Below are 21,123 nucleotides of genomic sequence, written 5' to 3' on the forward strand. Positions count from 1 at the left end.
GTAAAAACAACAATAAAAAAAATCTTGTCTAATTAATGTTGTGTAGGTAAAGGAGAAAGAAAATTCTAAATAATATTATTTTTGCAGTTTTTTTTTAATAGAGAAAGATACAAAAGTTTCACTTGCAAAAAGTTTTGACACCACTGAGCAACACGCTTGAATCCTTTTACTTTGAAAAGTGCGACCCGGATATGAACTCATAGTGTTTCCTGCACCGTTGTTTTCAATGGCTCGTGCGTTATTCCTCTCTTCACCTTGACTCGTAATGAGCTGCTGTAAAGCAGCGGCCGTTCTGGGCGACCAGATGCTTCTTTCTCTGGTTAAATCGCGGACTATCTGCCGCCGGCTCCCGGCCGCAGCTCCGGGCCTCAGCCGGGGTCAGCACACCGCGGCTCAGCTCTCGCCAGGCGGCTCGGAAACCGCTGACAAACCCCGGCTGAAGGCCATCGACCTGGCCAGAAAGATCCGACAGGAGAAGGCGAAGCCTCGGAGTGAATCTCGGACTCAGGAGACGGATCCTCCGGTGTCCGGCTCACAGCAGAGAGTGGCCGAGCTGAAAAGGTTCACTGCGCAGCTACAGCACGTCCATCCGAACGTGCTGGCCAAACATCTGCACCGAACCGCGCTGTACCGGGATGAAGACGTGGTCGTCCTCAACAAACCCTACGGCGTCCCTGTCAGAGGTAAACCAGGTTCCTGTTGGGTTCAGAAAGAGCGGAACCAGCAGCGGCTCTTCACAGGATCTTCTAAATAAAATATATTAAAATATTACTAAATTGAACAGTTTGGTTAAAGTAGGTTTCCCATCGTTACCATGAAAAAATGTAACGAGACATTAAGACATCAAAGTAACAATATATATATATATATATATTGTAATATGTGTATATTACTGTTGAATTGATTTAAAAAATGGGCACATTCTGCAAATTTTTCACTTAAACATTTTTATTTATTATAAATACATCAAAAGATGCGAATAAACAGATATTTCAATTCCATTTTTAAATAAGTAAATATGGCCTAAACCATGATCAATTGTAGCAAATGATGCATCTGCACATAAAAAAATGAATTAAAATAGCTAGAGCTATGCCTATTGTGGTGCTTTGGGTCAAACATCTTTTTTTCACATATTACATCTAAATGCAAAATGTATTTGTTTTTATGTAAATTTTTTGGTTTTTGCTGACTGTTGTCCCAGCAAGTGGCCTGTTTTGAGTCATGCATGGGGTGGGAGGCATATGTATGAGGTAAAGAGGGTTAACCATCCTCTGAGTTGTTCTCCCAGTGGTGTGATTTAAAACGTTTCCATTAATCTGGCATTTGGATTTTAATGAAGCGATACCAGGGCTCCTCATTGAGCAGCTAAGAACTGGAATGACTTTTAGAATTTGTAAAACTCTTCTCTGTCTTTTAGAAGAGTCTGGTGTCACGAGCGTCGCCTCTGTGCTTCCGGTTCTCTGTAAAATGCTGGACGGGCTGAAGACGAAGACAGACACCAAGCTGCTGCCCTCTCTGGGTCTGGAGAAGGACTCATCCGGAGCGCTCCTGCTGGCCAGGAGCGAAGCAGTACTGGAGCACATCCTCTCCCTGAGTAGAAATAACCAAGTGGAGAGGAAGTATTGGTAAAGCGATGGCTGTCATTATCATCAGCCGCATGTTTTCATTTTAAATGAAGCTCCTGTGTTAGTTACCAAGGTCTCTGCGTTTCCTCAGGGTGATCACAGTCGGTGTGCCTGTTCCGTCTGAAGGGGTGATCGACATTCCCATCATCGAAAGAGAAGTTACAGGTCCTACGCCACATTTCAAGGTGTTTCTTATCCTCCATTTTTGATTATTTGTTCAATGAGAATGTAATAAAGATGAGTCATAGCTGCACTTAAAAGCACGTACTATGCTGGTAGCGTTAGCTGTACAGCTGATGACAACGTGCACACCACTTATAAAAACAACCACATTTTTAAATGCCACTCTGTTCGTTTCAGTGCGAAAAGATAAAAATACAGATCCATCTTTAAATTTCAGCAAGTCGTCTTCGCTGCGCCTGGATGCTTAAATTCATTGGTGCCACATGATTCCCTTCAGTACAGACGGATTGGATCGTTTATAATTTATTAATCCCAGAAGGTGAATTATTACAAAACAAAATAAAAAAAGTGTGTGGAATTAAAACTAAGATGGTTGGAAAACACTTTAAATAATGAGAATGTCGTATAGCAGCTGCCTGGAACGACTTAATTGTGTTAAGCAGTTTGTACATAGTAAAGTGGTAGCACATGTAAAGCAACAGTTTAATAAAGTGATATAAAGATGTCTCCAAGTAAACACTGGATTGTGATCAAATTTAGATTATATTGAACCATTTGATTGTGATCTAATTTAGGTAAACATGCAGGTTTAGGAGAAAAGCATATTTTTTTTATTTTGGTTTTGAGTTTTTAGTATTGCTTTACTTTTGAGCCAAATGTTTTTCAAACATTTTGAATTTGATCTTTTTTTTTTTAATCTAAGACTATTATTTCAACTGAGCTGATGACCTGATATAGCTTAGGTATTTATCCTGTGTGGTGACGGGTCCTGCTAGATGGACCGTCCTGACACCAAATACTGTGTTCATCTCAACACGGCGTGCTGAACTGCTCAGATTTATTCTAGTAGAATAGACTTGATTACCACCGGTTTATGATTTGTGATGATTAAACTAAAGAGAAATATTGAAATGCAGGTAATCTTGCTGATGAACACGGGCTCTAGTTTCATAACATTTCATTTCAGATGACGCTGAGTCCGCTTTTCCGAATGAATGAGGCCGGTGACGGCGTATCCAAAGTGCGAAGCCACCGGCAGGCCCATGCTGCAGCCACCAAGTACCGAGTCCTGGACAGCGGCTACGGCTGCAGCCTTGTGGAGCTCCAGCCTCTCACCGGTTAGGCCACATTACTGCAGCCGACGTTACTTTTCATTTTTTCCTTCACCAAATCAGTTTTAGTTCCAGTTTCCCTGTTTTCTTGCATGTACAGCGGTGAAGCACCAGATGCGGGTACACATGGCGTACGCTCTGGCGTGTCCCATTCTTGGAGATCACAAATATTCCCACTGGAACAAACTGGCACCACAGGTGAAACATGTTAATAATAATAATAATAATAATATATATATATAACCAAGTATATATATATATATATATATATATATATATATATGTATTATATGTGTGTGTGTGTGAAGTTTTTACTGTTAGGCCACCTCAGCTTTTGCCCAAACTTGAAAAAGCTTGCTTCCTCCAAAGACACAGGAGCAACTCATCTCAGTGACATCTTTTATTTATTTTTTTTGTCTTTAGATGAATCTCATGTACAACCTATGACCAAACATGTGTAGTGAAGTGAATATTTTATCACTGAAATGTACTTTTTGGTGGTTTTCTATTGTCCTTTGAATATTCTTGTAGAAATGTAATTATTTGGTATTAGAATAAAACAAATGGTTGACAAAGCTTCGATGAAGGCTTAGCTTAGCTTTTTGTTTTCCAGAAATTACCGGAGCGTGTGCTGAAAAAGCTCGGAATGGAGCAGAGCAAGAGCCGGTACCTTCCTCTTCATCTGCACGCGCGTCGGCTGGAGCTCCCGGGTCGCAGCCAGTCCGATGTCGCCGTGTCCTGCCCCATGCCCAAGTACTTCATAAAAACACTCAACAGACTGCAGCTGATGTTCCCAGAGGACAAAAATGATGGATAATCCCTCTGTGTCTGCAGAAAGCTGGGTTATACCGAGAGGCTGCTGAATAAAGGAGAAATAACCATTTAAATTAAATGGGGACTTTTATATTAATACTGACCTGAGTTTATGTTTATAAGAATTTAATAGAGCAAAAGAAGAGTTTGTTTTGTAGAAAATGGTTGCATTTGTTACTGTACTGACCTATATAATGTCTTCATATTAAAGTGGATATGCTAAGGAACACCAAAGTGATTATTTTTTCTTCCCTGCATTATTTGACACAATTCAAGATACAAGAATATTTCCAACCGTTTCTCCTCTTTAATATACTACTATACACACATACATGAAGGGCTAAAGATGGCAAAATATTTGGTGGCTCTCCAATTGCTAGTTTTAACCAGGGAGGAAATCAAGTCTACTGAATAATTACAATAAAATCCTGGATCCTGTTGAAAATTGACAAGCCTCAAAACCAAGTAAAAAAAGAAAAAAAACAAACAAAAGGCACACATTCCTCAGATTTAAACATATCAATACATTGTTTGAATTGCAGTCAGAATACAAAACCGGAGCAATTGTCCCTGTAATCATGAGCTGCAACCTATCATAGCGAGAGCTTGGAGAGAAGTAAGACGCGAGAGTAAGATGTTCAGTATTGAATAATTTTGTATCGTGTCAATAAGATGTCTACAGGAAGAAAAGAACAAAACATCCACCTCCGCTCTAACCACCCGCAGCTCACTCAAAGTTCAGAGGTTATAGAGCTGCAGGAATAACTTCCCAACCCCGTCAGATGAGAAATATCTCAGCAAATGCAATCATAATGCTCTGCTCAGAAGAAAATGATTGTTTTAGAAGATGCCCCGCTTTATTTGATGACCTCAGAGGTGGCGTATAGTCTGGATGGTGCTGCATAGTCAAGTCCAGCCAGTCCGCCCAGCTTAGCTCACGCTCTCAGGAGAGGCGCCCATCATCTCCTGGATCTCTCTCACCACGATGATGCGGGCCAACATTTGCTCCACCTGCCGACTCGACAGCGGCTGGGACGAGTACCACATCGGGCTGTTCGGCGCCACAACAGGCTCGGGCGTCATGTAGTAGGCGTCGCTGCGACCTTTGACGCTTTGGGGACTGGAAGACAAAGCAGGCAGGTGAATTCGTTTTGAGGCGTCGACAGGACGTTTCACCTCGGCGGAGAGCTGGGATTGAGGAGACGCTCACCATTTGAAGAGGTAAAAGTCGTAAAGTTTAATGGGGCAGCGCAGAGGGTTTTCAGGATCTTCAATCTGTTCTTCATACATGTCATCAGTTCCTGAAAGAATCGTCACACGGCAGGTTAAAAACCTACTAATGAGTCAGACAGCTGTAGACCAATAAATCAATCGCATGATCAATTGAAATGATCTGAATTTACATTTGCATGACTTATCGTTTCTGTCTTTCTACTAAAAACTAGATGATAAAAGTTTTTAGTAGAAAAAAACTATTTTTTCAAAAGGGCTTGATCTCAACAAGCCCTGTTTTTGAAGGACAGTTTTGTTTAGACTTCATAATTCAGTTTATTGTTGTTTCTGTCTTCCAGTTCCAGTAAACAGATTGTGTTTCCACAAATCATAAAACAACATAATGTCCAAGTTGGATTTTGACAGCTTGTGATTAATGCTCTTTTGTCTTACAATTCCCCCCCAAAAAAGGAATTTGATGATTTCTTTAGCATCTAAACCAAAATCCACTTCAGGAACATCAGGTCCAGTTTATATCCCAGAAGTTATAGGATCTGAAAGCCAATAAAAGAGTTAAAATTGCACTTTTTTTTTTTATTCTTTAACTGCTCAAATACACAGAAATGTATCTGATATCCATCACTGAAATACCTACAACTGTTAAGAGTAATTTATTTTTTGAAGAAATTCAGAATTTCATCTTTAAAATTATGGGGAAAAAAGTTTTTTTTTAAGACCTTGGGAACCCTGAACCTGCTGTGTGTATCACCTTTTTGTCCAGAGGTGTGTTGGCTCTGCACTTTCAGAAGGCGAATACTGGTTGCCTTGTCCTTGGCGTTGGTGGGATTCTTCCTCGAGTGTCTCAACACCTTTGAAAAAGCCACTTTCATGTGGTGCTCGGGCGTTATCAGACGGAAATACCTGCAAAATAACTGAGTCCTTACAATCTGTTAGCAAGTGATTCGTTCAACTAATCTATGAGTGATTACTCACTTAGTGTTGAAATACATTAGTGTTGTAAGCAATGTGGCAGGAGAATGAGCACCAAGCTGTTTACACTCCCACAGCATCTCCTCGGTCACATGACTTGGAATGATATAACCTGAGGAAAACAAAGAAAATGACAAGTCTTCTTTTCAAGTATTAAGTAAAAGCTAAATAAGGACTCCTCCTCACCTAAGGGATGGATGCTCGGTTTCCAGTCCTGTAAGAGTTTGTGTAAACTCTCACAAAAGCGTGTGTAGTACGGATCAGAGAAGACATCATCCACACGTCCGTTTTCATACAGATACTACAAGAAAAACCCAAATATCAAAGAAGTTCTGATGCCATGCTGGCATCATTTTGCTTAAGAGTGGAGATGCTCACCTTCTGAATACACAAGAACACATAATATAGAACATCAGGAGCCAGCTCTTCTTCCTCTGAGCCCCGAGCTTCTTGAGTCATCAAGGAAAGTCCCAGGTTCAACTCAGCAACAGCGCTGGACACCAAGTCTTCCTGGAAACGCAGAGGCTGGCGACCTGAGAACATCGGCACAGCGGAGGGGAAAAACTGGAGTTCGAATTTGTAGAACAAGGTTTGCGCCCAGTTTTCCTCAAAGTACAACATAAAACATCAGAATTGCAAGCTAAGTAAAAACTATTTAGCTGCCAACTTAATTCTAGTCGAAGATCTGTATATTATTGTTTCAAAGTCGCTAAAATTAGATCTTTGAACTGTCTGCATTGGAGGAACAGTTGGATTGATTTTAGTTTTCACCAGGCGTGTGTCTCTCCTCCACTTGTGGCTGCAAACTGCCAGCCAGCTGGCTGAAAGAAGGATAACCTGTGTTCAGATTCCTGCTTGAATTTAGTTCCAGTCCATCTGACTGCTTTCTGTGTATGTATTTGTTCATAAAACAAATAAGGTTTAGAAAGCGCTTGGCTAATGTTTAAACTTCACGGCTTTGTAATAAACTTGAGAAAATATTTGTTACAAAAAGTGAAGTGATTATTTGTACTGTTGGTAAGCATTTAATGTTTCTTAAGAAACTGCTCTGTTTAATATCAAGAATATTTATTGATCTGGGTAATTGAAAGGTTGTCTTCAGCCAGGTGAATTTTCAAAACATAACATTTTGTACTTTGTCCCTGTGATGTAGAATATTAAAGATAAATGATGATGTTTACAAAACCAATTTGAATTGGTGCTGTAAAAGTTTGAAAACTTACCTTGAAAATGTTTGAAAAGTGCTTGAATTTAACCATATAAATATTTACTCTCTATAGGCGACTATATCTGAGATTACTTTGATTCGTATTACTAAACAGTCTGGATGGCAGTTTTTATGAAAGCTCTTGCATTATGTTACAGATCACTATTTTAAATATCTGTGCTAATGGCATAATAAAGTGAAACGGGGCTGTTTTTATAGCCACATCAGAATCTCAAACTCAAAGCCCAGGTCTACTTACGTCCTATGGGTGCGAGTTTGGTTTGTTCCTGCTTGCTAAGCTCAGCGTTTTTCTTCTTTGCCCAGAAGCGCCACACTTCCAGACCCTCCTCTGGTTTCAGAGACACAGGAACCAGAATCTCAGCAGGCGGTTCCACGTCGGCGCCCGTCTCTACTTGACCCTGTGTAGAAGGAAAACTTTACAAATGCTTCCTGGGAATGCGAGCTGGATTCACAGAGAGAGAGTATAATAATCCACACAGACTAGCATTCTTATTTTAACTGACATCCTGTGAGATGTCAGGACTGTTCATGTGTGACTGCAGCTATAAGAGGAATGCGTTTCCAACCTGCAGATGGAGCTGCTGCTCTGCGCCCTCGTCGCCGTGGCTCTGCTGCTGACTGGGGTCCCAGATGTGGACTGACTGTGTGGTGTTGTAAGTCCCTCCTACAGTCTGCACTGCCACCGGGATGTGGATGTTCCCATTCATGAACTGCGCAGGCAGCAGCGTCTGCACTATCTCCTCCTGGGTGGAGGCGACCTGACCGTCTGCGGACCTCGACGCGGCGCTGGCCGCCACTTTGTCCTTGCCGTTGGTAGTCGTGGTGACCTGCACGGTGCTGTATGCATCCTGTGGGATGGCGATGTGTGTCACGCCCTGCTGCTGTGGAGTGGAGTAGACGGGGATGGTCCAAGTCTCGCCTGTGGGACCTGTGATGGTTCCTGTGGTGCTGTACAGCTGAGCGCTGTCGACGGTCAGCAGGTCGGGTCGCAGGGAGACGTAGCTCTGCTGCTGCCCCTGAGGGATGGTCAGAACGGTGGCCACCTGCTGTCCCTGTGGCACAGCGTAGGAGACGGTGAGGGGAACGTCCACCTTGCGCTTCTTCGCCGGCTGGAGAACGGTCGCAACAGCGCCCGGCCGCCTCTCGCCCTCCCTCGGAGAATCCTGCTGCTGGGACGGAGACATGGCCTCTATGGTCTGGATCTGGATCTGCTGGCCGCTTTGCAGCTGGATCTGCTGCCCAGCCTGGAGCTGAATCTGCTGTCCGCCAGGCAGCTGAATGTGCTGCGTTCCTTGCAGCTGGATTTGTTCGCCGCTTGACAGCTGGATCTGCTGACCTCCAGTAACAGCTGCAATCAGCTGAGCCTGAATCTGTAAAACAGAAAACTCCAACGAGTCACGTTTACTGACCCGTTGGAGATCCTGAGCACCTGTTGGTGCACCAACAGGATTCCTGTACCTGCTGCTGCTGCTCCTCTGTGAGCTCGGCCTGCTGCACCAGCTGAGCTGTGGAGATTCCCTGCAGCTCCTGCTGGGATGGAGAGGACACCTGCAGAACCTGGCCCACCGCTTGGCCCGGCTGTTCCTGGATCTGGACCTGCCAGAAACCCACCAGTAATTACACTAATCAGAGGCAAAGAAATGTCATCTAACAACATGATCAAGGGTTAAAACAGGGACATTTTAAATGATTTAAACTGTTTTTGCTGCTGCATGTTTGATGAAAGTTGAATATAAATGGCCAAACAAAAACTATTTCTACAAAGAAAAACTAGAAACAATATTTTTATGGTTTTATACCTCACTCTCTACACTTGGTGTATTTATTTTGCCCTTTGTTGGCTTATGTAGTCGTATCTTTTAATATTACTATAATACCGTTTTTTAAGACAACAGATCTGCAAAGTATTCGTACTTCAGTCTAGCCATAATTGCCCTATAAACATCAGCTATCATATTACTTCCTTAATACATTTTTTCAATGAAATACTTTTCCTTTCATGGCGGCTCTTTTGTGTGTCAAAATTAAAAAACTAAATACAGCTGAAAAACATACAATGTTTTGCAAAGACACTGCATTTCAACAGCAACCATAAAGCTTTGTTTGCACAACTGTGAGTTGCAATTAATAAAAAAAGAACTGCAACTTAATCGTGCTGCTTATTCAGTTTATGAACTGACACTGAAAATGTCCAATTATTATTAAGTGGCTCAAATGCACCTACTGTTTAATATGTTCTTAGACTCGTCATCGGCAGCTCTTTTTTTTGCTGCCATATGCCTTGTTAACATTTAAAAAAATGTTAATAAGGCATGTATAAAATAGATCTGCCTAAAATTACCTGCACTTGGAGTTGCTGTTCAGAGCCTGGATGTACAGACATTTGGGGGGAAATCTCAGCTGAGGTTACCTGGACCTGTGAAAAAACAAACAAACAAAAAAAAAAACATTTATGTAAACTTTTTTTACTTGATCTTTAATGAGACAAAAACTTGTATTATTCAAGATAAAAAAAAATAAACATTTGCAAAATATAAAAACAAAATATACAAAGGAGACCCGGTGTTTTCATTTTCATTATCCAGGAGAAAATTAGAAGCAGGAAACTAGGAAACAGTACCATTGTATGTTCATTGTTTTTCCTGTTTAGACATCTGACATCTTTTGCTCTTTGCTGGTTTTGTTAAGAGTTTGACAAATTTAAGGAAAGTGCCCAAAAAAATAAGTATCAAACCAGAATGCATCACATTTACAGCACACTTATCCTAATATCAGACAGTTACAAATAAGTTACTCTATAACTCTGAGATTATACATACATTTTCTAAAAGTAGGCAACGCTCATAATCTCACTAACTTTATGTTTATAGTGTGAAAGACAAAATGAACAGCAAAGAGCATTTTTACTTGCATAGCTCAATTTTTTTTACTCAATTTTATCTGAAAGGTGATATTATGTTGCGAAAATAGATTAACAGACGTATGTCCATCTTGGATCAATTTCAGTCTCGCTGTAAAAGGTTTAAAGAGAGACATATTTTAGCTGTACTTTGATCCTTTATCTTGTACACGAATTTTGAGAACAAGTTGTGGCTTCTCCGGTTTAAAATAAACAATCCATAAGCATTAAGCTTCAATGACTCCAACAAAATGTCCAAAGCTAGTTAAATTTGTCTATGGAAATGCAGCTTGTGCACCTACTTTTTTTTATTTAAAAGATGAAATATAGGCAAACTGAATTTAGTTCCTTTGATTCTTGTAACTTTTATTTTGTTAATAAGGTATCGATGGTAACAACAGAGCTATGGGAAAAGGTTGATGGGAAGGCGAAAAAACGCATAAGATTTAAAATGAGCTTCAGTCAATAAGGGAACAAGATAAAGGCGATTGATTTTATAAATTATGTGATTGCTTAATTAATGATTAATGAAAGGCAAAGATTTGTGCTTCAGGAACAGTGAAAACAATTGTAATCTTTATTTTTCTTGTTTAGCTCTTATAGTGGCTGATGACATACAAGGATGGCTTTAAAGATCCTGTCATGCTATCTTCGCATCACTTCTGGCCTTCTCAAAGCTGACTGAATGCAACTACATGTGTATTTCCTTTAACAGCGACTGCAGCATAGTCTTACTGGGCAGGCCAGCTCCAGGAGGGATCCAGCCACCTCTGTGCTGTCTGTGTAGACACAGTTGGCCTCCTGCTGCTGGTACACCATGGTTGTGGTGGTGACCGCTGCTCCTCCTCCTCCCCCCTGCTGGTTGAACTCCTGCAGCACCTCTGGGCCCTTAGCAAGAGACTCCAGAAACTCCTTCATCCTATGCTGAGGCACGGTGCGGGCCTTCTGCCGCACATATTCGTCAAATGAGACCACCCCGCCCTCCTGCTCGTTCATCGTCACTTGACCTGAAATAATAAAGTTAAAAAAAAAACCAAACAAACAAAACAAAAACAACAACAAAACAATCAAACAAACATGCCAGCATACATAATGTTTGCAATCATTCGTATTTAGAGGACAATTTAAATGTAAAGCTGTTTAATAATGACTTAGTTTTTGAAAAAATAACAAAAACAAAACATCTTAGACAGAAAAAAAATCTGCTAAACTCCTGCTTAGGAACGTTTCACATTATGGAAAACAACTGAGGCTAATGCGCTAAATGCAACTTTTTCTGGAGACTTTCCGATCTCCTGGACACTATTACACGTTTACATTAGGTGACTTTCGATCACAAATTTATAAAATAATAACCCAATTAACTGCAAATGTGCTTACGTGGTTTTAATTATTTGAAGATCAAATGTTTTAATGGTTGAGGTAGCTCTTAGCATGCTAGCTATATGCTAGCAAGACCCTGCTAAGTACCAAACCATATGGAGAGCATTCTGACTTGCAAATGTTTAGCGTAATTGGTGTGGCTTTATAAGAATACAAGCATTATCACGAAATATACAATTAAGTTGCAAAGTTTGCCCCGGAGCGAACATCAAAGCCACCCCCATTCATTACAACAACAGGACGCTAAGCTAGCCACTGAGCTAATGCTAGCCAGCTAGCTCGACACCCTGAAGGATCCTGTCATGCTACCTTAAATAAAACGAAATCCTCTTCTTTCCGCCAAGGCACGGTGTTTAAAATTAAAAAGCCGATAAACGTCTAACAGCTACCACCAGCATGCCATTCGCTGCGCTACATAGCGCCGTGTAAGCAGCCGTGAAATCCCGCAAATAAGGCTGTGATTACACCGCGATAAAAATGTAACTGCAGCGGTGAAGCGGGCGAAGAGTCTCTGACGTCTCCTTATTTTACAGGCTGGGCTCCGGGGGCTGCCGCTGCTCTTGCTCTGCTCTGCTCTGTGAGTTTCCTCCAGCGCTGATGGAAATCCCAGGAAATATTTCTGAGATGCACACTGCGCTTATTGAGAAAACCCGCCTTCCTATGCTGTCCAGAAAGCAGTAAAAATGTCGGCGGTGTGGGCCCTGAACGCAACGCGAGTCAAACCAGAACCGAGGCTCCCAAACCAGCTGTGTGTCCATCTGAACCTGAAACCTGAGTTTGTGATGGCCATATTAAAGCATGGCACAAATACCGAGGCCTCTTTGTGGTTTAATACACGATCGTGCCAAGTTTGAGAAAAATAATAATAATAATGCAGAAATATTATGCAATTATACCTCTTTGTATCACCACATAGAAATAAACTGAAAGTGAAAAAGTGCAACTTATCCACATGTACATACCATAACACAACATCTGAAAAGAATTACAAAATCTACAAATCTCGTTTAGTAAAGCTCACTTAAACTGACATGTGTGACAAAAACAGATCAAAGATTGATTTGCAGACCCATTTAAAGTGCGTTATTGTTAAAGTGCTTCCCTCTATAGCCAATGTGAAGCCTGGTAAATATTTGAATGTGTATGCCTTTAACAAAATCTAACTTCCCCAGTCTGCCTTAAAGCGCCAGGCATGTGCCACTGAGGGCGTCCCCCTGCTCGCTCCACAACAAACTGCCCCGTGCTGCTCTTAAGGTGGACCGACGGAGATGCGCCCTTTGAATGGGCAGAGTCAGTCACTCCCTGGATAGGTAGGAGTTAAAATCAGCAGATTGTCTGATACTGCAAGGTCTCTGTTGAAGTAATAGCAGGCTATAATATTGCAGAAGTTGGTGGAGGACAACCAAGCATTGCTTCAACACATTTTTACCAGAGATAAAGTAAAAAAGAAAAAAAAGAAAAAGAAAAAGTAAAGTGATATGCAGGTTCTAGTGATTTAAAGACCAAAACAATACAAATAAATTTCAAAATAACATTTTTTGAGAATAAACAGTTTATCAAATCAGTTCTTTAATCAAACCAATATTTACAGCAGATAATATAATTACATACATTATTTATTCAAACAATAAACATTTAAGTTTTTTATTGTACTTTCACTTTATTTACAAATGGCACAACATGCTCAGCATATGGACAAGAGTGCAGTGCAGTTTTCTGTATTCATACTCCAAACTTTGCTCAATTTTATTTGGATTTTAATTAAATTCTATTCAATTTAGTTTACAAATAAAGCCCCAAATCACAATGTATGTTAAATTTCAGTTCAATCATACGTGCATTTTATACTTGAGACTGGAGCACAGGGTTCAGATTCCAGGAGAGCAATGACCCTGAACACGCAGCCAGTGTTACGATGGAAATCAAAACAAAACACGAGGTAGAATGATGCCGTTAATGTTCAGATCTAAATCCAACTGAGAATCTGTGACGAGAATCAAAAGTTAATATAATCAATTAGTTTCTGTTCCATCTGACTGAGTGTAAGTTATGCTGCGTCCCCTGAAATATTTGTTGTAATTGCAGCGAAATGGGGTTCTACAAACAGTTGGCTGGGGTTGAATGAAAATGCATGTTTCATATTTTTATGTGGAAAAAATGTTGAAACATTTGCAGTGTTTGCTTTCAAAATGTTCTTCTTTGTGTTCAAATAATCAAATAAAGGCCAAATAAAAATACATTAAAGTTTGTGGCTGGGACTTAAAACATACCATTAACATACCACGCAATTAATAATCATGTTTCATCGCACAACACACAGACCGTCCTCTGTCCACAGGTAATTCCAGGTGTGAAATATGATTCTGTGTGTATATATGTAAAATAACAGTTGTCATAAATTGAGCATGTGCTCGTGTCTTCTTGGCTTCACATCATCGCCTCATGTGACTCGGTGCCACTGTAAGGATCTTAAAGTAATCCTATGCAAAGGGATTTACCTTCAAACAAATGTTGCAAAAAGTCAAGAGAGGCTTTTGCAGGCTTTCCTTAATCAAAAAGAACGAAAAAAGCTATAAAATGTATTTAGAAAAAAAAAGAAGAAGAAGCAACTTTTTCAGCTAATTTTTATAGACTTTTTTTAACATTTCACAAGCAGCTGTAGTTATTGAGGTCAACCTGGATGGGAAAAGGCCAAGGAAGCAGCTGGTGCAGTAAGAGGACTAAGACGTCGGCTTGAAAGGTTAGACGTCTGTGAGCGTGCCTCTAAATCCTCTGTTCAGTAACTGTTCGGTGAGATGTTTATGTTCCTCGTTAGAAATCAATGAGACGCCCTGGAGCAATAAAGACGGAGCACAACCACTGAAACCCTGAAGAGGAAGGCAGAGGATTGTCAGGAGCATCAGGTACCTCTCCAGTTATCATGTAGGTTTATGTATTTTTAGGTTATTTTGTTCTTGCAGCTGAAGACTGAAATGTGTAAATAATAAATGTTTTGTTTCACATGCTGCTTTCAAAACACTATTTTGTAAATGATTAAATGCTGAATTGAATGGACAAAAAGCTCAGTATTTCTTTGGATAGTCAATATTTAATCTTATTCTACTTGAACTCTAAGTGTTGAAATTTCAATTCTGCAATCTCAATTCTGCTGGATCTAAAGGTCAAAGTACCTGATTATGTTACAGTAAGAAGACATAAGTTGTAAAAGCAGACATAGTCATTGTAGCGTTTACTTTTTTCACAAGTGATGCAAATGTCACCACAACATTTACACCAAGAACAGCACAAATATTTCTGACTCATTGTGAACCTCCATGTTTACTCCTTTTTCTATTTTTTTTTGTTTATTAGTATTTTTGCTGGATCAAACCGTCTGCAGATGCTGTGTGGTTTGTAAACCCTTTGGATTACTCAGGGAATTACAGGATTAAAACACATGATGATTTGGATATCTCTCTGACTCTTAAACGAGTCTTAACCTTTGAAATCTTTCTACTGTGAACACATTGGCAATTATCCAGAATAGTACACCATAAAACACTTATTCCTCATGAAAACTGGTTTTAATTAAAGATGTTTTCAAATACAAACTTTCTTAAAGATGTGATGACTAATCCCCAATCCTTTTTTGCTTTGTATCCACGGACAGTGGCTGTAAATCAACAAAAATGGGTCTCTCAACTTTTCTTTTCGTCGCTCTAACTGCATCTCTCTGTTCACTTGGAAGTCTCACTCAGACTTTGCATTCATTGGCTGCCTCTGACACGGTCGACATGCCTCAAAGTACAGGCGGAAGCACTGACAGGCTGAAAAATGTAGCCGGCAGAGATACATTTGGTTCAGAGAGCCTTGTGGAGGGCAGCGGACAGACTGCTGACGTCCTGACTTTACTGGAGCTCAGCAACGAGGAGACTGCCGTCCGAAAGGAGTCTGAGCGATTGAGGAATAAAAACCACTCAGAGACTGGAATCACATTAACCACAAGACCAGCACTAAGTGTCTTCAGCTCAGGAGCTCACAACCAAGGAGCAGAAAAATCTGAAGATTCAGTTACAGGACCTGAACGCCCCACTGTGATCTCTGACGGCGTCCCGTCGGATGGCGATGATGACTTGCAGAAAGGTAAACTTGATTTAAACTCAAACACATTATAATCTCATTTTATTCCTTCAGATTATTAGAGGATGATTGGCTGGTGCAATATACAGTTAAAACCAGATACTTCCATACACTGCAGTGATAATTCAGTAAATTAAAATATGACTGAAAATTTTATTTATTTCAGTAACTGAAGTCACTAAGTAAAACACAACATATAAATAAAATTTATATAAATATACATTTTCTGCCAAGTCAATAAAAACATGAGATTTAAGATTAAAATATTACATCAGACCAATAAAAAAAAACATTTAAATATAGAAATGTGAGGTACTTTTAGTCCAAGAAATTGGAATGGATTTTCTAATTTAGTAAATAACTGTATATTGAAAGTTATAACCTTTTTCATCACCATCTGACATGGACTCAAGTTGAATTAGTTTTTTATATTTGTTAAGATTACCAAAAATATTAGAATTTGCTAAATGACAGAATAATTACTTAAAAGTCAGCTTTATTTTGACTGTGTTTACATACAGTGTAAACCTTGTGGTTAGCCTCACAGACAACAAAGCAAAAGCTGCCAAATCAGTTCCAACGTGGTTTAACGTTTAAAGTGGCCGTCAGAGAAATCTCAATTCATTTGAACTTCATTACTGCCTCACTGATGCGATTTCAATAACATTTACCCTAATTTTGTGCCAAAGTTACCTTTGTTCAATAAACATGGTGGCTCCAACTTGCGACGGTCACGATGCAAAACTTTGTAAAGCAGTGGCACCGCAGGAAAGAAAAGGTAAACTGAACTTTTTTGCCAAAGCAAAAAAAATAAAAAATATCTGTGTCGATATACGTCACCTGGAGATGAAATTATGTACACAACTGTATCAGACGTGTAGAAAGTCAATGCTGGAGCTGCTGGTCTTCATACACTTTTGAAGTGCAAGGCTTAAATACAATATTATTCTTATTGCTGAATTTGAGTGAGTGAGGGTTTTTTGGCATCAGGGGTGCACCGATTTATCAGCGTTGATTTTCTTAATTTTGAGAGATCGGTGATACTTACATGTGAAGCTGATCTTATCCGCTAATATTATCTTCCTCAGCAAAGGTCTAAAAATCAACCACTGTCCTCTTCCGCTCTCCTGTCAGAGAGGACAGAGAGGTTTGACTGACACACCGGCCCACCAGGTCACATCTGTACGTTCACAGTTAACAATAGTCACCCTCAGCAACTTTGTTTCTGTATTTAGCAACGTTTCGGACGAATCAGCCAAAATTGGAATCGGTAGGTCAGGCTTTTTGAAGATCGGTAATCGGTGAGCGTCCAGAAACTGTAATCGGTGCAGCCCTAGTTGGAATGTAAATCAAACTCATGGCTGTGTAGAGGCCACTACCTGAAATGACTCTTTGTCTAATTCTTGTGTATGCAAAAAAATAAAACATCTCTCTGTTTCAGGTGAAGACCACTCCAGAATCCCAGTCCAAACCAGTGTGTTTACCTTCATGAATGATCCCAGCCTGTCGAGACCAGGAAGCCCCTGTGTGCTCGGCTTCTCGCCTTGCACGATCTTTAACAGCTTCAATGGCACCAGCCTGCTGTGGGATGACATGAGCCGCACCCTGGCATTTGCTTGGGAGCTGCATGTCTTTGGATCTGCAAGCCTCTTCGTGTTGATAACAGCTCTGGCAGTTTTGGGAATTGCTGGAGCGCATACTCTTCCTCATACCCTTTGTGATGCCCTCACACTTTCTAATAGTTTCCTTGCCGTAGCAGGTGCTATGCGCACAACCCTCCTTCTTGTCGATCCTTACGGTACCCGTCAGATCCTGCCTCATGCTACGCTGGCAGCTCTACATAATATTCCTCTGCAGCTTCTTCTGTGGGCGCAGACTGTCCTCGCTCTTGTAACGCTCCAAGGGATGAAAGTAACATCTTTCCCTTCAAAGCTGCAGTCCCCGTGGGTGGTTGGAGTACTTGGTGTATCGCACTGCACTTTCTTACTTTTAGCCGATCTGTACTCTTCAACTTTGCCCCCAACTTTTCCTCTTTTATTGCAGACCATCTCCCTTTGCTGGGGTATCCCTTTCTGCCTGGGAATCCTCACCAAGTCCCTCTCCCATTCACAACCTTTCTCCAGATCTGCTGTCCCACAGTGGGTTCCCTCTCAGAGGACAAAGAGGCTCGGAAAGCGAGTAACGACTGTGTGCGCCTTGCTTAGTGTGCTCTGCTGCAGCATTCAGATATACAGCGTGCTTTGGCTCTACGGGCTCCTGGGGAACTGGAGGCGCTTCAGCTGGGGTTGGTGGCTCAGTCAGTTCTGGGCCAGGATTTTTGAGTTAGCATGGGGATTCTCTGTCCTTTTTCTTGGATCTTGGGTCTTCTGGACGCCATCTAAAGGCCAAGCAAGAGGCGTTGATTTACAGGGTAGAGATAATGTCTCTAAAAAGGAAGTAAAGAAAGGCTTGTGGCAAAGAGTTTTGGTTTGCATGCAAAGAGGCCTGAGGGGAAAATCAGAGAAATCCTTGGAAGATTTGATGCCAAACAACATTGCAAAGCATAACATGTCTAGATCTGGTGTCAGCAACAATGCACTGCATGGTGATAAGCAGGCTCCCTCTAACCTGGACTGTAGTTCTGATCCTGTTAGCATCAGCAGCTCTGACTCTCAGACTGCGCTGCTCTGGCAGAAAGTCGGTGAACGAGAATGTGTCCTCTCACTCATCGAGTTCGACATGCGACCCCCGTCTCCCATCAACCTCAGGCTCAGCATTGACAACGCCCTTTATCAAGGGCAGCTGATAGCTGGGGCCGTCTTCACGCCTCCCCCTCCCTCTTGGACTCAAAGTTTGGGCACAGATGGAGAGAGGGGGCCAACAGCATTTCCTCCAGCCTACGTCAGATACGGGTGGATGTTGGATACAGAGTCCATTTCTGCATCTTTAGACCATTTCCAGGCCAAGGAGCCAGCACAGTCAGTAAATGCCACACCAGATTTTAATAGCAGGATTGGATCTCCAGCTGCTGAACCAACGGGAGAACAATTCACAGGAGTGATGCTCCAAAATGACTGGTCTGATGACGACGTTACCGATCTCTAGGCTCATTAGGGTAGAGCCTTTAAAAGTACAAAATTATTTTTTTTAAATCCACAATGTTGTGCTGCATTAAGTATAAAACTGCTGAAAAAGATATAAGTGTATAAGTGTAACTATTCAACTTTGAATTAAAACTTTGCTCATTTTTAGAAAAGGCCAGTTTGGTTGTAATTATAATCTATATCTCTATAGATTACTGATTTATTCTCTTGAGTCTTTTCTGGTGTGTATTTATTTTAAGACACAATCTGAAAGGAGAGCAAAGTACAAATGGACAGACTGGGTTTTTTGCATTAATATAACATACTTAAACAGTTTTAGTTGATGTTATGCAGAACGGAAGAGTTTTTTTTATTAAGGTCCACCATATTTCTACACTTTTTTGTATCAGATTTGCTTAGTTATAAATGCTCAAAGGATTTTATGTTATATTTGTAAACAAAGAAAATGAATTGAAAATGTCAAACCCGCTCAATCGCTATCAGTTTTATAGATATTAAGCTCTTGATATCTGTTTGTTATTCTGAGAAAAAAGCATCAGGGACTCTGACTCACATCTAACATTTCAAAACATTTGGCCTTAGCTTTTTCTCCTCAAGCATTTCTTTGAACAAGTTATTTGCAAATTTTAAACATTTTAAATAAACAAGATGGTTTGCACACTGACTCATTTGTTTCACCACTCCTTGGGACAAAAGAGACATTTCATTGACCTCGCTCGTTAACCAATAACAATCATGAAAAAGTTGGTGCAGAGGAGAAAATGTTAGCACTAATGCAATGAGTCTTCATCAAGCAAAATTTATTTATTACATAAGTTTATATTAAAAACTATGTCATGAAACTATGTCATCTGTAATTTTCATCAGTTAGATTTTTTTAATAAACTGTACATTTTTGAAAATTTTGTTTGGTCGATTGATTTTAAAATGTACAAAAGAAACAAAAGTAAATGTTTCTTTAAATTAACTTTGACAGTTCTGACACAAAGTCAGTCGACCTTGGAAAAAAAGCATTTTCTCCTTCATCCCACTGAGCCTGCAAGGACGTCAACACTGTGGAAACCCAACTATGTGCCCTGAATGAGTTAAACCTGATCATTTAAATTTGCAGATGATACCTGCAATATTCCTAGGAATATTGAACAAAAGTGTAGAGCAGATGTCAAAGAAATCAAGGCCTGAGCTGAATGAAAACAATCTGCTTTTTCATGAATAAAATGAAAGAGGATCACAGCTCATATGGTGAGAATGCAAGTAGAGGAAGCAATGTTTGCTGGAGTTTTCTCTGAGATGCTATGAAGATTTTGATGCTGTTAGCTCTCTTAAATACTTGCTCACTGCTGCTACAGAGTGTTGTGCTCAGGCTGCGACCTGCGGAGATTGAAGTGGAAGCTCAGCTGCAGTATGACAGCAAAAGAAACCGTGCAGAGGAAACTGTGAGAAACAGGGGAGGTAGTTCCCTCTGTAAAAGGGTCTGTTTAAATCTGTTGGATATTATTATAAAACACAACTGTTTTATTTTATATGTTTAACCTTTTGTGTGTCTCTGTTTTGCATGCTTGTCTGTTAAAGATCCCAGACCAACACTATCTAATGTTTCAATAAACTGATGACAAATTCATTTGATTGATTGGTTTCATTTAAAGTTAGCCAAACTATCAATGATAATATAAGTAGCTCTGTATATCAATTCAAAATATCTTCATAACATAAAAAGGCAATCTGCAAATATCATAAACGTGGATCATGTTTGGGTTGAATCTCCTTTTTAAATGTTATTTCTTAAAATTCAAGCAGATCTTATGCCAGCCGGTTAGACGATGATCTTAGTCTTGATCATCATCACAGCACTGCAATGCAGACAGGTGTGCTTTGTGACGTAGCGCTGCCTGATTGGTTAATTAATGTCACAGTATATGTTGGGTCGTTGGGCGCCACGGAGTCCCTGGCAATTAGCAGAAGTTATTTACGAACAAACGACCTGTACAATCCGAAGCGATGTCTCTGAGGAGCATTTTGTGTTGTTTTGCGTTGACCGTCGTCCTGAGGTCCTGCACTGTGTGTGATGGGCTCTCTGGTGAAGCGCAGGAGGAAAGAGCTGCAGCAGTCCCAGGCAGCCATCACCTCAGCCGGGTGGGGTCTGGTCGGAAAGGTGAACCTGGTTCACTCACCTTCACATATGACCAAAAGGGAGACTTTAATTCCACCACTGGTGAGTTTTATTAGCATATGCATATTTTCGTGCATATTTAAGCAATTGTGTTGGGACTTGACATGAAATGCTTGCTAATAGTGTAGAGATTTATGTGATGGCGATTTGTTTATTATGAAAAAAAAGCGTTCTTTAATCTTTTACCATAATAAATTAATGGTGAGAACATCATGTAAATTAACCTTGGCAGAGGAAATTTATCTCCTAAAATGCAAAACAAAACAATTTCTAACCTTATAATGCCAAATGTCTCGTTTTTCG

At 40.4% G+C, this 21,123-nt stretch overlaps 3 protein-coding genes across 5 annotated transcripts; 2 read left to right on the forward strand and 1 right to left on the reverse strand.

The window, feature by feature from the left end:
* Positions 1–141: 141 nt before the first annotated feature.
* On the forward strand, positions 142–3,963 carry LOC129356324 (pseudouridylate synthase RPUSD4, mitochondrial-like). Of its 2 annotated transcripts, none has more exons than XM_055025921.1 (6): positions 142–683; positions 1,424–1,628; positions 1,720–1,813; positions 2,779–2,929; positions 3,024–3,121; positions 3,537–3,963. In XM_055025921.1, the coding sequence occupies exons 1-6, from the start codon at positions 266–268 to the stop codon at positions 3,738–3,740; spliced, it is 1,170 nt and encodes a 389-aa protein (XP_054881896.1). In that variant the 5' UTR covers positions 142–265; the 3' UTR covers positions 3,741–3,963. The 2 variants fall into 2 exon arrangements, with proteins under 2 accessions (XP_054881896.1, XP_054881891.1); XM_055025916.1 differs by having other exon boundaries at positions 143–683; positions 1,421–1,628.
* A 60-nt stretch (positions 3,964–4,023) lies between these two features.
* Positions 4,024–12,129, reverse strand: LOC129356310 (transcriptional regulator QRICH1-like). Of its 2 annotated transcripts, none has more exons than XM_055025900.1 (12): positions 11,758–12,129; positions 10,801–11,072; positions 9,508–9,582; positions 8,625–8,762; positions 7,733–8,536; positions 7,405–7,564; positions 6,317–6,471; positions 6,125–6,239; positions 5,942–6,050; positions 5,718–5,869; positions 4,947–5,037; positions 4,024–4,856 (listed from the first exon to the last, which is right to left on the reverse strand). In XM_055025900.1, exons 2-12 carry the CDS (start codon positions 11,059–11,061, stop codon positions 4,667–4,669), a joined length of 2,250 nt encoding a protein of 749 aa, XP_054881875.1. In that variant the 5' UTR covers positions 11,062–11,072; positions 11,758–12,129; the 3' UTR covers positions 4,024–4,666. The 2 variants fall into 2 exon arrangements, with proteins under 2 accessions (XP_054881875.1, XP_054881884.1); XM_055025909.1 differs by lacking the exon at positions 11,758–12,129 and adding an exon at positions 11,446–11,725.
* Positions 12,130–15,098: 2,969 nt separating this feature from the next.
* LOC129356340 (proline-rich transmembrane protein 3-like) lies at positions 15,099–20,271 on the forward strand. The gene is made up of 2 exons (XM_055025934.1): positions 15,099–15,570; positions 17,009–20,271. Exons 1-2 carry the CDS (start codon positions 15,117–15,119, stop codon positions 18,649–18,651), a joined length of 2,097 nt encoding a protein of 698 aa, XP_054881909.1. The 5' UTR covers positions 15,099–15,116; the 3' UTR covers positions 18,652–20,271.
* Positions 20,272–21,123: the final 852 nt, after the last annotated feature.

This window comes from Poeciliopsis prolifica, unplaced genomic scaffold (genome assembly GCF_027474105.1).
Source record: "Poeciliopsis prolifica strain line A6 unplaced genomic scaffold, Auburn_PproV2 SCAFFOLD003, whole genome shotgun sequence".
NCBI lineage: Eukaryota > Metazoa > Chordata > Actinopteri > Cyprinodontiformes > Poeciliidae > Poeciliopsis > Poeciliopsis prolifica.

What these genes read in the sequence shown, in the direction of transcription:
- LOC129356340 (XM_055025934.1), top strand. Translation starts at nt 15,117, where the DNA reads ATGGGTCTCTCAACTTTTCTTTTCGTCGCTCTAACTGCATCTCTCTGT. An exon ending in CGATGATGACTTGCAGAAAG is followed by an intron (nt 15,571 to 17,008) that starts GTAAACTTGATT and finishes TCTCTGTTTCAG; the next exon opens with GTGAAGACCACTCCAGAATC.
- LOC129356324 (XM_055025916.1), top strand. Translation starts at nt 266, where the DNA reads ATGAGCTGCTGTAAAGCAGCGGCCGTTCTGGGCGACCAGATGCTTCTT. An exon ending in GTCCTACGCCACATTTCAAG is followed by an intron (nt 1,814 to 2,778) that starts GTGTTTCTTATC and finishes ATTTCATTTCAG; the next exon opens with ATGACGCTGAGTCCGCTTTT. An exon ending in GGAACAAACTGGCACCACAG is followed by an intron (nt 3,122 to 3,536) that starts GTGAAACATGTT and finishes TTTGTTTTCCAG; the next exon opens with AAATTACCGGAGCGTGTGCT.
- LOC129356310 (XM_055025900.1), bottom strand. Translation starts at nt 11,061, where the DNA reads ATGAACGAGCAGGAGGGCGGGGTGGTCTCATTTGACGAATATGTGCGG. An exon ending in CAGAGGAGCAGCAGCAGCAG is followed by an intron (nt 8,537 to 8,624) that starts GTACAGGAATCC and finishes TCTGTTTTACAG; the next exon opens with ATTCAGGCTCAGCTGATTGC. An exon ending in ACCGAGCATCCATCCCTTAG is followed by an intron (nt 6,051 to 6,124) that starts GTGAGGAGGAGT and finishes TGTTTTCCTCAG; the next exon opens with GTTATATCATTCCAAGTCAT.